The 16,160-nt window shown below is 40.2% G+C and overlaps 1 protein-coding gene across 2 annotated transcripts; it reads left to right on the top strand.

Annotated features, from left to right (window-relative positions):
- The first annotated feature begins 8,082 nt into the window (after nucleotides 1–8,082).
- Nucleotides 8,083–12,574, top strand: Gm4027 (predicted gene 4027). 2 transcript variants are annotated; one of them, XM_011243969.1, is made up of 3 exons: nucleotides 8,083–8,155; nucleotides 9,197–9,343; nucleotides 11,581–12,574. In XM_011243969.1, the coding sequence occupies exon 3, from the start codon at nucleotides 11,886–11,888 to the stop codon at nucleotides 12,318–12,320; it is 435 nt and encodes a 144-aa protein (XP_011242271.1). In that variant the 5' UTR covers nucleotides 8,083–8,155; nucleotides 9,197–9,343; nucleotides 11,581–11,885; the 3' UTR covers nucleotides 12,321–12,574. The 2 variants fall into 2 exon arrangements, with proteins under 2 accessions (XP_011242271.1, NP_001171035.1); NM_001177564.1 differs by lacking the exon at nucleotides 8,083–8,155 and having other exon boundaries at nucleotides 9,195–9,343; nucleotides 11,581–12,429.
- The last annotated feature ends 3,586 nt before the right edge of the window (nucleotides 12,575–16,160 follow it).

Below are 16,160 nucleotides of genomic sequence, written 5' to 3' on the forward strand. Positions count from 1 at the left end.
CCTGCAGAGAGTCCTCTGACCACTGAAACTCAGGAGAGAGCTAATCTCTCAAGTCTGCTGATAGAGGCTAACAGAGTCATGAGAGGAATAAGCTCTAACCAGAGACAACTAAAACAACTAACTCCAGAGATTACCAGGTGGCGAAAAGCAAACTTCTAACAGAAACCAAGACCACTCACCATCATCAGAACCCAGCACTGCCACCTCAGATGGTCCTGGGCACCCCAACACACCCGAAAAGTTTGACCCAGATTTAAAAGCATATATCATGATAATGGTAGAGGGCATCGAGAAGGACTTTAATAACTCAAAGAAATGTAGAACACTGATAAATAGTTACAAGTCCTTAAAAAACAGGAAAACACAACCAAACAGGTAGAAGTCCTTAAAGAAAAAGAGGAAAACACATCCAAACAGGTGACAGAAATGAACAAAATCATACTAGACCTAAAAAGGGAAGTAGCCACACTAAAGAAAACTCAAAGTGAGGCAATGCTGGAGATAGAAACCCTAGGAAAGAAATCAGGAATCACAGATGCGAGCATCAGCAACAGAATACAAGGGATGGAAGAGAGGAGCTCAGGTGCAGAAGATTCCATAGAGAATATCGGCACAACAATCAAAGAAAATGTAAAATGCAAAAAGATCCTAACTCAAAACATCCAGGAAATCCAGGACACAATGAGTACACCAAACCTACAGATAGTAGGAGTAGATGAGAAGGAAGATTTTTAACTTAAAGTGCCAGTAAATATCTAATAGCCCAGGCTACTATACCCAGCCAAATTCTCAATTACCATAGATGGAGAAACCAAAGTATTCCAGGACAAAACCAAATTCACACATTATCTTTCCACAAATCCATCCCTTCAAAGGGTAATAACAGAAAAAAAAACCCAAAAAACAAAAAACAAAAAACCCAAAAAAACCACAAGGACGGAAACCAAGCCCTAGAAAAAGCAAGAAAGTAATCCATCAACAAACGAAAAAGAAGATAGCCACAAGAACAGAATGCCAACTCTAACGACAAAAATAATAGAAAGCAACAATTACTTTCCCTTAATATCTCTTAATATCAATGGACTCAATTCCCCAATAAAAAGACATAGACTAACAGACTGGCTTTGCAAACAGGAGCCACCATTTTTCTGCTTACAGGAAACCCATCTCAGGAAAAAAGATAGACACTACCGCAGAATGAAAGGCTGCAAAACAATTTTGCAAGCAAATGGTCTGAAGAAACAAGCTGGAGTAGCCATTCTAATATCAAATAAAATCAACTTCTAACCAAAAGTTATCAAAAAAGACAAGGAGGGACACTTCATACACATCAAATGTAAAATCTTCCAAGAGGAATTCTCAATTCTGAATATCTATGATGCAAATGCAAGGGCAGCCACATTCATTAAAGAAAATTTAGTAAAGCTCAAAGCACATATTGCACCTCACACAATAATAGTGGGAGACTTCAGCACACCACTTTCATCAATGGACAGATCATGGAAACAGAAACTAAACAGGGACACAGTGAAACGAACAGAAGTTATGAAAGAAATGGATTTAGCAGCTATCTACAGAACATTTTATCCTAAAACAAAAGGATATACCTTCTTTTCAGCACCTCATGGTACCTTCTCCAAAATTTACCATGTAATTGGTCACAAAACAGGCCTCAACAGATACAAAAATATTGAAATTGTCACATGCATCCTATCAGATCACCATGGACTAAGGCTAATTTTCAATAACAACATAAATAATGGAAAACCAACATTCACGTGGAAACCGAACAACATTCTTCTCAATGATACCTTGGTCAAGGAAGGAATAAGGAAAGAAATTAAAGGCATTTTAGAGTTTAATGAAACTGAAGCCCCAACATACCCAAATTTATGGGACACAATGAGAGCATTTCTAAGAGGAAAACTCATGCCTCCAAAAATAAACTGGAAAGAGCACACACTAGCAGCTTGACAACACATTTAAAAGCTCTAGATAAAAAGGAAGAAAATTCACCCAAGAGGAGTAGACAGCAGGAAATAATCAAACTAAGGGGCGAAATCAACCAAGTGGAAACAAGAAGAACTATTCAAAGAATCAACCAAACGAGGAGCTGGTTCTTTGAGAAAATCAACAAGATAGATAAACCCTTAGCTAGACTCACTAGAGGCACAGGGAAAGCATCCTAATTAACAAAATCAGAAATGAAAAGGGAGACATCACAACAGATCCTGAAGAAATCCAAAACACCATCAGATCCTTCTACCAAAGGCTATACTCAACAAAACTGCCAAACATGGACGAAATTGCCGAATTTCTAGACAGATGCCAGGTACCAAAGTTAAATCAGGATCAAATTAACGATTTAAACAGTCCCATATCCCCTAAAGAAATAGAAGCAGTCATTAATAGTCTCCCAGCCAAAAAAATCCCAGGACCAGATTTGTTTAGTTCAGAGCTCTATCAGTCCTTCAAAGAAAATCTAATTCAAGTTCTGCACAAACTATTCCACCAAATAGAAGTAGAAGTTACTCTAACCAACTCATTCTATGAAACGACAATTACTCTGATACCTAAACCAAAGAAAGATCCAACAAAGATAGAGAACTTCAGACCAATTTCCCTTATGAATATCGATGCAAAAATACTCAATAAAATTCTCGCTAACCGAATCCAAGCACACATAAAAACAATCATCCATCCTGACCAAGGTTTTATTCCAGGGATGCAGGGATGGTTTAATATTCAGAAATCCATCAACGGGATCCATTATATAAACAAACTCAAAGACAAAAACCACATGATCTTCTCCTTAGACGCTGAAATAGCATTCGACAAGATCCAACACCCGTTCATGATAAAAGTCTTGGAAAGATCAGGAATTCAAGGCCCATACCTAAACATGATAAAAGCAATCTACAGCAAACCAGTAGCCAACATTAAAGTAAATGGTGAGAAGCTCAAAGCAATCCCACTAAAATCAGGGACTAGACAACGCTCACCACTTTCTCCCTACCTATTCAACATTGTACTTGAAGTCCTAGCCAGAGCAATTCGACAACAAAAGGAGATCAAGGGGATACAAATTCGAAAAGATGAAGTCAAAATATCACTTTTTGCAGACGATATGATAGTATATATAAGTGAGCCTAAAAATTCTACCAGAGAACTCCTAAACCTGATAAACAGTTTTGGTGAAGTAGCTGGATATAAAATAACTCAAACAAGTCAATGGTCTTTCTCTACACAAAGAATAAATAGGCTGAGAAAGAAATTAGGGAAACAACACCCTTCTCAATAGTCACAAATAATATAAAATATCTTGGCATGACTCTAACTAAGGAAGTGAAAGATCTGTATGATAAGAACTTCAAGTCTCTGAAGAAAGAAATTAAAGAAGATCTCAGAAGATGGAAAGATCTCCCATGCTCATGGATTGGCAGAATCAACATTGTACAAATGGCTATCTTGCCAAAAGCAATCTACAGATTCAATGCAATTCCCATCAAAATTCAACTCAAATCTTCAAGGAATTAGAAAAAGCAATCTCCAAATTTATCTGGAATAACAAAAAACCTAGGATAGCAAAAACTCTTCTCAAGGATAAAAGAACCTCTGGTGGAATCACCATGCCTGACCTAAAGCTTTACGACAGAGCAATTGTGATAAAAAGTGCATGGTACTGGTATAGTGACAGACAAGTAGACCAATGGAATAGAATTGAAGACCCAGAAATGAACCCACACACCTATGGTCACTTGATTTTCGACAAGGGAGCTAAAACCATCCAGTGGAAGAAAGACAGCATTTTCAACAAATGGTGCTTGCATGACTGGTCGTTATCATCTAGAAGAATGCGAATTCATCCATTCCTATCTCCTTGTACTAAGGTCAAATCTACGTGGATCAAGGAACTCCACATAAAACCAGAGACACTGAAACTTATAGAGGAGAAAGTGGGGAAACGACTTGAAGATATGGGCACAGGGGAAAAATTTCCTGAATAGAACAGCAATGGCTTGCGCTGTAAGATTGAGAATTGACAAATGGGACCTCATGAAACTGTAAAGCTTCTGCAAGGCAAAAGACAATGTCAATAAGACAAAAAGGCCACCAACAGATTGGGAAAGGGTCTTTACCTATCCTAAGTCAGATAGGGGACTAATATCCAATATATAAAAAGAACTCAAGAAGGTGGACTCCAGAAAATCAAATTAACCCATTAAAAATGGTGCTCAGAGCTAAACAAAGAATTCTCACCTGAGGAATACCGAATGGCTGAGAAGCACCTGAAAAAATGTTCAGCATCCTTAATCATCAGAGAAATGCAAATCAAAACAACACTGTGATTCCATCTCACACAAGTAAGAAAGGCTAAGATCAAAAATTCAGGTGACAGCAGATGCTGGTGAGGATGTCGAGAAAGAGGATCACTCCTCTTGTTGGTGGGATTGAAAGCTTGTACAACCACTCTGGAAATCAGTCTGGCAGTTCCTCAGAAAATTGGACATAATACTACCGGAGGATCCTGCAATCCCTCTCCTGGGAATATATCCAGAAGATGTCCCAACCAGTAAGTAGGACTCATGTTCCACTATGTTCATAGCAGCCTTATTTAAAATAGCCAGAAGCTGGAAAGAACCCAGATGCCCCGCAACAGAGGAATGGATACAAAAAATGTGGTACATTTACACAATGGAGTACTACTCAGCTATTAAAAAGAATGAGTTTATGAAATTCCTAGGGAAATGGATGGACCTGGAGGGCATCATCCTGAGTGAGGTAACATAATCACAAAAGAACTCAAATGATATATTCTTACTGATAAGTGGATATTAGCCCAGAAACTTAGTATACCATGTATATAAGGTACAATTTGCAAAACACATGAAACTGAAGAAGAACAAAGACCAAAGTGTGGACACTTTGTCCATTCTTAGAATTGGGAACAAAACACCCTTGGAAGGAGTTACAGAGACAAAGTTTGGAGCTGAGACAAAAGGATGGACCATCTAGAGACTGCCATATCCAGGGATCCATCCCATAATTAGCCTCCAAATGATGGCTCCATTGCATACATTAGCAAGTGTTTGCTGAAAGAACCCTGATATAGCTGTGTCTTGTGAGACCCCTGATATAGCTGTCTCAAGGCTCCTATTCTTGGATATAGAGCCAGAGTCACATGGCCAAAGCTGACAAGTTCTGCTGCTTGCAGGGGCTGGAACATGGTCCCTTTGTTCTCTTAAAACATCACCAGCTTTCTCTTGTCAAACTCCTTCCCTGCCTAAGCTTGACTGTCCTGGATCTTGGACTGAAGACTGACCTTGACTCAGAGATCTACATGCCTGTCTCCTGGGATTAAAGGTGTGTACAAACATGCCTGGATTTAAGCTTTTCGTCACATAAAACTTGCTCTATCTCTGGCTGACCTTGACCTCAGAGATCTGCTTGGTTTTATCTCCTGGGATTAAAGCAATGCACCACCATACTGGATCTAAATTTCATTGTGCCGCATCTTGCCACAAGGTCACAACTCCCTTAATTCAATTTAATATCCTTGAACTCAGTATTCAGCTCAATTTCACTTCCTGGTGGCTCCCCCTCCTCCCCCCCCCCCCGTTTAATACTATATATTTTATACTTTTCCTTTCTAAGCTATTTATGCATATTCCAAATGTTCTTCATGAGATATAAGCAGAGAACAAAGTCTTTGAAGAGCATTTCTGAGACCTCCTTTGTCAATGCAATTAATCTGAGTTTCTGAGTCTTAGTCTCATTCTGGCTTTTCAGACTAGGAAAAAGAGTAGCCATACTGTTCACCAAAATGCTACCAAAAAAAAAAGTCTCTAAGGCACATACTGAAGTTCTTCTCCACTGAAATCTCTTGGGCCAGGACTGCACATATCAGATCATTCTCAGTAACAGAGTCTTCTATATTCCTACTAAGATAGCCCAGTAAGCCCCATTTGAAGCATTCCACTGCTTTCCAAATCCAAAGTCCTCATATCTACATTCTCCCAAAGAGAAGCATTTTCAGACCTTTCACAGCAGTGCCCCATTCCCTGGTACCAACTTCTGACTTGGATGGGGTTTGACTGCCATGAGCAAACACCGTTTTCAAGGCAACTTCTATAAGGGTAACACTTCATTGGGACTGACTTCAATATTCAGAGGTTCAGTGCATTACTATTAAGGCAGGAACATAGTAGCATCCAGGCAGGCTAAGGGCAGAAGGAGCTGAAAGTTTTATATCTTCATCTGAAACCTGCCAGCAGAATACTGACTTCCAGGCAGCTAGAATGAGGGTCTTAAAAAGTCCATGACCAAGGTGACACATCTACTCTAACAAGGTCAGAATTCTGAATACTACAACACCCGGGCCAAGCATATTCAGACCACAAAAGTTGCTGTTGACTGCATCTTTGCAGGCAGAGAATCCAGTCTTTCTCTTTGTGTGGATCTTCGTGGCCCCACCAGCCAACACCTACAACTTCCTCTAGCACATGTGGTGTTTGTTGTTCTGAGTGTCCTGTGTTGGTCAAACCTGCTTTTCCAAGAGCCAATGTTAGTGAACTGATAAAATCTCACTGAAGCTATGCTGTTGGGGTTTGTTGATAATACATCCACCAGTTTTACAGAAATGAATTGCATCGAATTCAAGTCTTCTTGCTTGTGCAGTGAGTACTGCACGGAGTGAGCAACCTCCTCCTCAGCCCTGTCAGCTCACTGCAACTTCCGTACAACTTTGAGTTTCTAGGGTTTAAAACTGAGACAGAGAGTAGTTAGGTCTTCTGAAGGTTTGGTTTGTTCTTTGTATGTTTTGTAAGTTGCAGGGGAGGAGGGGCTGAAACTCAGGTGACATGCTAAGTTCTAGAGGCAGATGAACTAGGGCACTCATGAAAATCTAGCACTAGGGTATCAAATCCACATCCCACATAATTAAAGGAAAGCATTGCTTGCAGTAAGTCATTTAAAAATAATATTTTGGGGGGTTTAAGAGACCAGTTAAGAGCAATAATTCCCACCACCCACATGGTGGCAGACAATCATGTGCTACTCCAGTACCCAGGGGGTCCAATGCCCTCTTTTAGCCTCCTTGGTCACCAAGCATGCATGTGGTTACAGATGGAAATACACACAAAACACCTTTATATATATAATAAAAGTATAAAATAAGATTTTTTGCATGTAGTGTATGAGTGTGTGGGTGTTTGTTTTTGTGTGTGTTTGTCAAAGTACCTCAACACCTGTGTGAAGGTCAGAGAACAACCTGAGAGAGTCTGTTTTCTCCATCTATCTGAGAATATTCCGGAAGTCAAGCATGGCAGTAAGAGCCTTTCCCCACTGTGACAGCAAATCAGCTTTACAGATCTACTCTGTTAATTGTTTTGTAAGTAAAATTGCTGATCTCTATATAACCATAGTCCTATGAGGACAATGAGGGATCATCATGATACAATCATCCCATATGATATGCCTTTGTGGAAAATGAGCCTTGACTTTAAGAAAACAGCCATCTCACACCAACCACCCTTTTTTGTTTGTTTGTTTTTTTGTTTTTGTTGTTGTTTCTGAGACAGGGTTTCTCTGTATAACCCTGGTTTTTCTAGAACTCAGTTTGTAGACCAGGCTTGTCTCGAACTCAGAAATCTGCCTGCCTCTGCCTCATGAGTGCTGGGATTAAAGGTGTGTGCCATCACACCTGGCTCCTCTTTTTTTAAAGATTAATTAATTCATTTATTTTATGTATATGAGTACACTGTAGTTGTACTGATCGTTTTGAGCCTTCATGTAGTTGCTGGGATTTTAATTCAGGACCTCTGCTCAATATTATCGGATTTGTTTATTGTTATATCTAATTAAACTCTAAAGGAAAGCATTGCTTGCAATAAGTCATTTAAAAATAATATATTTTTGGGTTTAAGAGACAAGTTAAGAGTTAAAATAAGATTTGTTGCATGTAGTGTATGAGTGTGTGGGTGTTTGTTTTTGTGTGTTTTGGCAAAGTACCAAAACACCCCTGTGAAGGTCAGAGAAAAACCTGAGATATTCTGTTTCATCCATGAGAACACTCCGGTAGTCAAGCATGGCAGCAAGAGCCTTTCCCCACTGTGACAGCAAATCAGCTTTACAGATCTACTCTGTTAATTGTGTTGTAAGTAAAATTGCTGATTTCTTTATAACCATAGTCCTATGAGGACAATGAGGGATCATCATGATACAAGCATCCCATATGATATGGCTTTGTGGAAAATGAGCCTTGACTGTAAGAAAACAGCCATCTCACGCCAAACACATTTTTTTTTTTTTTTTTTTTTTTTGGTTTTCTGAGACAGGGTTTCTCTGTATAGCCCTGGTTGTGCCTAGAACTCACTTTGTAGACCAGGCTGGTCTCCAACTCAGAAATCTGCCTGCCTCTGCCTCCCGAGTGCTGGGATTAAAGGTGTGTGCCTTCACACCTGGCTCCCTTTTTTTTTAAAGATTAATTAATTCATTTATTTTATGTATATGAGTACACTGTAGTTGTACTGATCGTTTTGAGCCATCATGTGGTTGCTGGGATTTTAATTCAGGACCTCTGCTGCTCTGATCGGTTTTGTTTATTGTTATATCTAATTATACTGGAACTGTCTTTAGAAACACCACAAGGAAGCGTCAGAACTATTTATGGATGGCTGTGGGCATCCATGTGGTTTTTGGGATTTGAACTCCGGACCGTCCCAGGGCATTCAGTGCTAACAATCACTGCGCCAACTCTCCAGCATCACCCCTTTCTCTCAACCCTACATCCCAGGTTTTGGTCTATGTGTTTCTGATTTCCCACATTCATCATTTTAAATTTGTCCTCAGTAGCCTGTTTTGTCTCTCATTACCAGAGAAAACCAGTAGGCAGTAAGAAGTGTCCAGACTGGCCTCGAACTCAAATATCCACCTGCCTCTGACTCCTGTGTTCTGGGATTAAAGGCGTGGGCTACCACGCCCAGTTAAGAAGTGTCCTTTTGTTTCTTTGCTTCTTTGGTGTGGTGATTGAATTATGCTTGGATCAGGGTGTGGTACTATTGGGAGGTGTGGCCTTGTTGGATTAGAGTTGCATCACTATGGAGGCGGGGCTTTGTGGACCTGTATATATACTCAAGCTCTGCCCAGGGTGAGACACAGTAGTCTCATCTCGCTGCCTTTACCTTGGGAGACATAGGCAAGAGGACATCCGACCTAGGCCAATCTGTTCTGTAGAAAACGATCCAGGACAGCCTCGAGTACACAGAAAAACCCTATCCCAGAAAGAAAGAATCATCGTTCTAACGGCTCTTAGTCTTCCTTCAAAGAAGATGGTACTCACCAGGTAGGTCATGGATTTGGGTTCTGGTTATAGGAAGTTCTGGGAGAACATATATTTTCCATTTTTCTTTGCGGATTGATATAAGCTGCGGAGCAGAGGTAACCTGGCCACAACCATGTCTAGAACCTCTTGTGCGCTTCATGTTGATTATGCTGCTCAGAAGCTGGGGTCTTTCATGAGTTGCCTTCCCTGCCAGCCTCCTTCCTTCCTTCCTTCCTTCCTTCCTTCCTTCCTTCCTTCCTTCCTTCCTTCTCTGCAAGAAAGCACGTCCCTCTTGCTTTTGGGATTTCACTATCTGCCTTGACATCCCTTGGTGGGTTGTAACCTGGAATTGTAAGCCAGAAAAGCCCCTCCTCCTGGAAATTGTGCTTTGCTGGAGTATTTTAGCAGCAGCCACAGAAATGAAACTGGAACCAACAGATGATATTTACTAGTGTGGTCCTAGCCTTTGTCCAGAAAAGTAAGAGTGAGTTATGCTAAGTGTTAGAGGTAGCCAATATTGGAGTCTTCTTCAGGCACTGTGATATAGATTAATAGGACTATAAGGGGGAAGGTAGAATTTGAAATGGATGCACAGAAGAAAAATACCAGGGGTGTAGAGTGTGTCTTGTGCTCACCATAGCAATGGCCAAAAATAAAGTCTCAAAAAGGCTGGGCGTGGAGAACACAAAGCTTTCAGTTAGCTTTCATTTGTATGTTTTTAAATGTCATTTGTATAAACTAGCAAATAGGGACTGGAGAAATAGTTCAGTTGTTCAGAGCATTGGCTGTTCTTGCAGAGGACCTGGTTTGGTTCCTGACACTATCTCTAGTAACTGCTCCCAAAGGAAAAGTTGGTTTTCTCCAAGGGGGTCTCACTATGTCCAAAACCACTCTTAAGGGAAAGCCCCATACCCAGAAGGAGATGGCCAACAGAAAATGAACTCAACAGTGTTTCTGGAGATGTTGTTGTTGTTGTTAATTTGTTTTGTAGTATTCTGGCTGGTTGGCTTGTTACTAAGCCTTTCTCACATCTTAGGAAATGGAGATGAATTTTCTGGTTGGCCTTTGCTTTTCTGTTTTCACTGGATGCACCAGGACTTCATATAGTTGTCATATGTGCCTGTGTCAACTGCTTTCATGTGTTATTTTGTGTCCCAAAGTGGATCTAAGTAACACAACCTGTGACTTTCTTCAATTTTTCATTCTTCTGTGAACTGAAAAAATTTTTAAGAGTAATTTATATTTATGACCATACTGTACCTGTCCTAGACGCAAGAACCAAAAGCGGGTGTCAGGTACCCATTACAAATGGTTGTGAACCACTGTTTGGTTTTTGGGAAGAGAATGCACTGAGCAATCTGTCCAGACCTGAAATTGTTTTTATTATGCTCAAGCATGTCCATTTAAAGTGCAATGGTACACATTTTGAGTGTTCTTGTGATATATTAAAGGCCTGAACACCAATGAACTTGTAATTTTGGGTACTCTAAACTTGTTAAAAAATGTATTAAAATGGTATCTGAATCTACTAAGTGTTCTATTAAGTTTTAGAATGCTTTTTTATTTTTATTTTTTATTTTTTTTAAAGATTTATTCATTTATTATATGTAAGTACACTGTAGCTGTCTTCAGACACTCCAGAAGAGGGCTTCAGATCTCGTTATGGATGGTTGTGAGCCACCATGTGGTTGCTGGAATTGAACTCCTGACCTTTGGAAGAGCACTCGGGTGCTCTTACCCACTGAGCCATCTCACTAGCCCCCTAGAACGCTTTTTTAAAATAGAGAACCACATACCTCAGAATGATAGTTTCAATTTTTTTATTAAGCTATACAATTCAGCCACCTGGAGGAACAGAAATATGAACTAACCAGTAACCCCAGAGCTCCCTGGGACTAAATTACAAATTAAAGAAAAAACATGGAAGGACTCGTGGCTCTAGCTGCATATGTAGTAGAGGATAACTGAGTCAGTCATCAATTGGAGGAGAGGCCCTTTGTCCTGTGAAGGTTCTATGCTCCAGTAGAGGGGAATGCATTTGCCAGTAAGCAGGAGTGGGTTGCTTAGGGAGCAGCAGGAGGGTAGAGAATAGGGGATTTTTGGAGGGGAAACTAGGAAAGGGGATAACATTTGAAATGTAAATAAAGAGAATATCTAATTTTTTAAAAGCTATACAATTCATCATTGTGTGCAGAAATTTTGATAAAAATTATTTCCCAAATAGATTTCAAACGAAAACTTATTTAATTTTTTTTAAGGTCAATGCATTAACTGCAAAGGTAAAGGAGTCCTGCTTCATTTTGTCACTACTGGGGAGACTACAACTTCCTGAGCACCAGGCCAGAAGCTGAAGTACTATTTTTTAACTATCAGAAGCCAGTACTCTGGGACATTTTGTGGCTTGTGGATCTTCTATACTTAGTTGCTTTCAGATCTACCACTGTTAGATACTTCCTGGCACCCATCCTAAGACTGTAGTAGCTCTTGGAACTGAGTCACAGCCACTCTCAGCCACTGTCTGCCAGGAGTCCCTCACTTGACTCCTGTGGTTACCTTTTCCATCATGCCAAAGAATAAAGGCAAAGGAGGCAAAAACAGGCGCAGAGGTAAAAATGAAAATGAATCTGAGAAAAGAGAGTTGGTGTTTAAAGAATATGGGCAAGAGTATGCTCAGGTGACCAAAATGCTGGGATGTGGATGGTTGGAAGCAATGTGTTTTGATGGTGTAAGGAGGCTGTGCCACATAAGAGGAAAGTTGAGAAAAAAGGTTTGGATAAATACCTCAGACATTATATTGATTGGTCTACGAGACTATCAAGATAACAGGGCTGATATAATCTTAAAGTACAATCTAGATGAAGCAAGAAGTCTGAAGGCCTATGGAGAACTTCCAGAACATGCCAAAATCAATGAAATGGACACATTTGGTGCTGGGGATGATGAAGAAATCGTGTTTGATGATATTGGAGAGGATGATGAAGACATTGATGACATCTAACATAAACTAAGCATGCTATATTCCAAGTTCTCTGAAGATTACTCAACACAATTGGCATCTTGACATTCAACTGTTAAGTAAAACTTCATTTGGCCTCCGTGTGTCTTGTTAATGCAAACTGATGTATTTTATGTTTTGAAGTATTATATATCTTTGCAAATCTAAGATGTTGAGTTATTTATCTTAAGTGACAAGTTAACACTTTGTGCTTATGGGTATAATTGAACTTAGGGCACAGCAGTGTACACTGTTAAGGGACTGCCTTTCCATTTGTGACCTTTCATTTCTAGCCCTTGTTGTATACACTCCCTTGATCCTCTAAGTTGTTTCCACCCATAAGTTGTTGCATCTTACAGTGCAGTTTTTAAGTTAGATGGGTAGCAATTGTGAGTTTTAAGAATTAGGCACAGCAGAAATTAAATGCTTAGAGGAGATGATCATTTTCTTGTGTTTAAAGATATAATACTTGACAATGTTTAGATAGAATCTTGTAAGGCATACTCAAAAAAAAGAATGAAAATAAAAAAGAGAAGTAAATCTCTTCTGATTCTTGCATAGAGAAATTTTCAAAGCAGGTAGTTGTTAAGAACACATAGAGTAGTGTTTACTTTGTAAAGTACATCCTTTGTGTTAAGCCATTTTCAAGAAGTTAGCTTCTGTATTGAGGCTTTGGAAAATGAATTACTGTGTATTGAGTAAAATTAGTTACATAATTGTAAAAGCTTAGTTTTCCTTAACCTAAGCTTAAGTTAATGGAAAAGGAGCCAGAGCTTAATGAAAATGATGTTACTGTTTTCTGAATGGAGGAGTCCAGAAACAGAGACACATTAAAAACGTGTTGGTATATACACATTTTTTTCTTTTTAATATGTTCATTATATCTCTGGTGTATAATGAAAATAAATGATTACATGACTCCTGAAAAAGAAAAAGATTAATGCAGTCTGATGGTCTCTGCTACCAAACTAGGAGGGGACTCCCCAACACAAGCCTGCAAGTACTATGACTACCAGTATCTGCTGTGCTACCAGGATGTTTTGGAAGAATGCAGGTCTCTTCCAAAACCATCTTCTTACTCTGCATGGTTTTAGATCACAATTTCCTCAATACCGCATGGTACTCACAAGAAAATGCTCCTTACTTTGATAATTCACCATCTGATTCTGTTTCAGGCCTGTACCAATTCTCAACACTCATAGAGTTAACTTTTTAGGATTGAGTTCAATGTAGCTCATGTATCTCTATGGAAATTTACCCCCTTCTTTCAACCATTCCAAATTTTCATACCTTTTTTTTGGGGGGGGGGATGGGTGTGAGACAGGTTTTCTCTGTATAGCCCTGGCTAGTCTGCAACTCACTTTGTAGACCAGGCTGGTCTCAAACTCAGAAATTCCCCTCCTCTGCCTCCCGAATGCTGGGATTAAAGGTGTGCAACACCATGCCGGCCTTTTTTTTTTTTTTTAAAGGCTTATTTATTTTATGTATATGAGTACTATAGCTGCCTTCAAACACACCAGAAGAGGGCATTTGATCCTATTATAGCACCCTCTATGAGGGTGCTCCCTCAACCACACAACCACTTCTGCCTCACCACCCTTTCATTCCCCTACACTAGGCCATCAACCCTTCACAGGACCAAGGGCCTCCCTACCATTGATGCCAGATAAGGCCCCTTCAGCTCCTTCAGTCCTTCCTCTAACTCCTCCATTATGGTCCCTCTGCTCAGTCTGATAGTTGGCTGCATGCATCTGCACTGGTATTAGTCAGGCTCTATCAGAGCCTCACAGGAGACAGCTCTATCAGCCTCTTGTCAACAAGCACTTCTTTGCATCAGCAATAGTGTCTGGGATTTGGTGTCTGCATGTGGGATGGGTCCCTAAGTGGAGCAGTCTTTGGATGGCCTTTCCTTCAGTCTCTGCTCCACTCTTTGTCCCTGTATTTCCTTTACACAACAGTAATTTTGGGTTAAAATTTTGGATATGGTTGGTGACACCATCCCTCAACTGAGGGTCCATGCCTAACCTCTGGATATGGTCTCTATAGATTCTCCCTCCCTCTCTTCTGGGGTATTTTAGCTAATGTCATCCCCATGGGTTCCTGGGAGATTACTGCTTTCCTGGCATCTGGGACTTTCTGTTGGCTACTCCCAGTTCTCCTTCCCTCGTTGCTACACACCTCAGTTCAATTTCTAGACCCTCTGTACATCTCATTTGTCTCCTCCCATACCTGATCCTGCCTCCCCCTTTCTCCCTGGCCCTTCTCTCTTCCTCCAAAGTCACTGCTACCCTCTCCCTCCCGTGACTGTTTTGTTCCCCATTCTAAATAGGACGGAAGCATGCATTCTTTGGTTTTCCTTCTTCTTGAGATTCATCCAAATTTTATTTTAGGGCTCAAGGAGGCCTTGTGCTTTTATTTTGACCCGGTTGCCACTGGGAAGTCAATTATCAACTGATGAAGAGACATTATCTTCAGGTTTTCGCAATACAGAATGTTGAACTGTATTAATTACCAACAAAAAAAGCTGGTTGATTTCCCTTTTACTTTCAGAGTTACACAAAGATTGCAGAGGGGGCACTTTTATCTTTAACCCCCTCCCCCGCTTATCTGTTTCTTCTGAAAGTGTCTGTTTTAGACATCTCTTAGAATCTTCTGATTTGTCTATGACTGCCAACAGGATCTTTGCGTGTTCTCAAGTCTGTTGCTTTTGTCTTTTTATCTGCTTCTCTTGTATAGTCTCTCTTCTATTAAATACTCTCTCTACCACTATCACTAAGTCCCTCAGACTCTTTTTGCATAACCTCTCAACTGTCTGTAGATTTTTCTTAATATCTGGTGCTGTCTGGATAATGAAAACTAGAGTGACTGCTACTTTTACTTCCAGTGATTCAGGGTCCATGGGACTGTGTTGTTGAAATGTCTCTATGGCCCTCTCTAAAAAAAATCTGTAAGGCATTTATTTTCTTGCTGCCTAATGTCATATACTCTGTCCAAATATGTGGTCTGTCTTGTGGCTGCCTTGAGACCTGCCAGCAGAGCCAAATGGTAGACCAAGTGTCCCCTATTTCCTTCAATGGGGTTAAAATGCCAGTCTGGGTGAGTCAGAGGAAAGCGAACATGTGTGTGTGTGTGGGGGGGGGGGCGCTATATGTGTAATCGAACTGGTAGAATGTGGTAGACATAGCCTGTTAATAAGTCTGACAAACTCAAAGTTAAATCATCAAAGTCATCTCATCAAATTCACCTCATCAAGGTTACATCATCAGAGTCATCTGACAAAGACATTTCCTCAAAGTTATCTTGTCAAAGTCATCTCACAATGAGCAACACAAAAATACAAATAAAACCTTCCCTGTCTGTGGAGCAGGAACAAGAAACAATCAGAAAATGTTGCTCATGAAATAGACCTCTTGATGACACCCGAAGCACAAGTCCAACCATTTTTCTCTATCAAGTAGAAATGAGAAACAGCCAAAAGTGGTGAACAAACAAAAGAAAAGAACCAGACTGGTGGGCATCTCTCTACTCCCATAAAAATAAGTCCACCCCAGACCAAGAATCAGGACATTTCCTCTATCTGCAGTAGCCACACTCACAGATATGTCTATCTCTAACTGCAACTGGCCACAGGTACAAAATCAAGGAATTGTTTCTAGATGGGTGAACCTTTTAGTTCTCTGAGTCACGCCGACCCAAACTGGTACTAACAGTGTCTCCCAGCTCCACCATTGCCAAGGCTCCCAGACATGTCTGTCCTAAGCTTAAATCAACCACAGAACAAATTCAAGGTCTTGTTCCTAGAAAGATATGGCAACATTTAGAATTAGTGAACAGAAAAAGGCA

This window comes from Mus musculus, chromosome 12 (genome assembly GCF_000001635.26).
Source record: "Mus musculus strain C57BL/6J chromosome 12, GRCm38.p6 C57BL/6J".
In the NCBI taxonomy this organism is placed as follows: domain Eukaryota; kingdom Metazoa; phylum Chordata; class Mammalia; order Rodentia; family Muridae; genus Mus; species Mus musculus.

Bases quoted from the DNA above. Each gene is read 5' to 3' on its own strand.
- Gm4027 (XM_011243969.1), top strand. From the start codon at position 11,886: ATGCCAAAGAATAAAGGCAAAGGAGGCAAAAACAGGCGCAGAGGTAAA.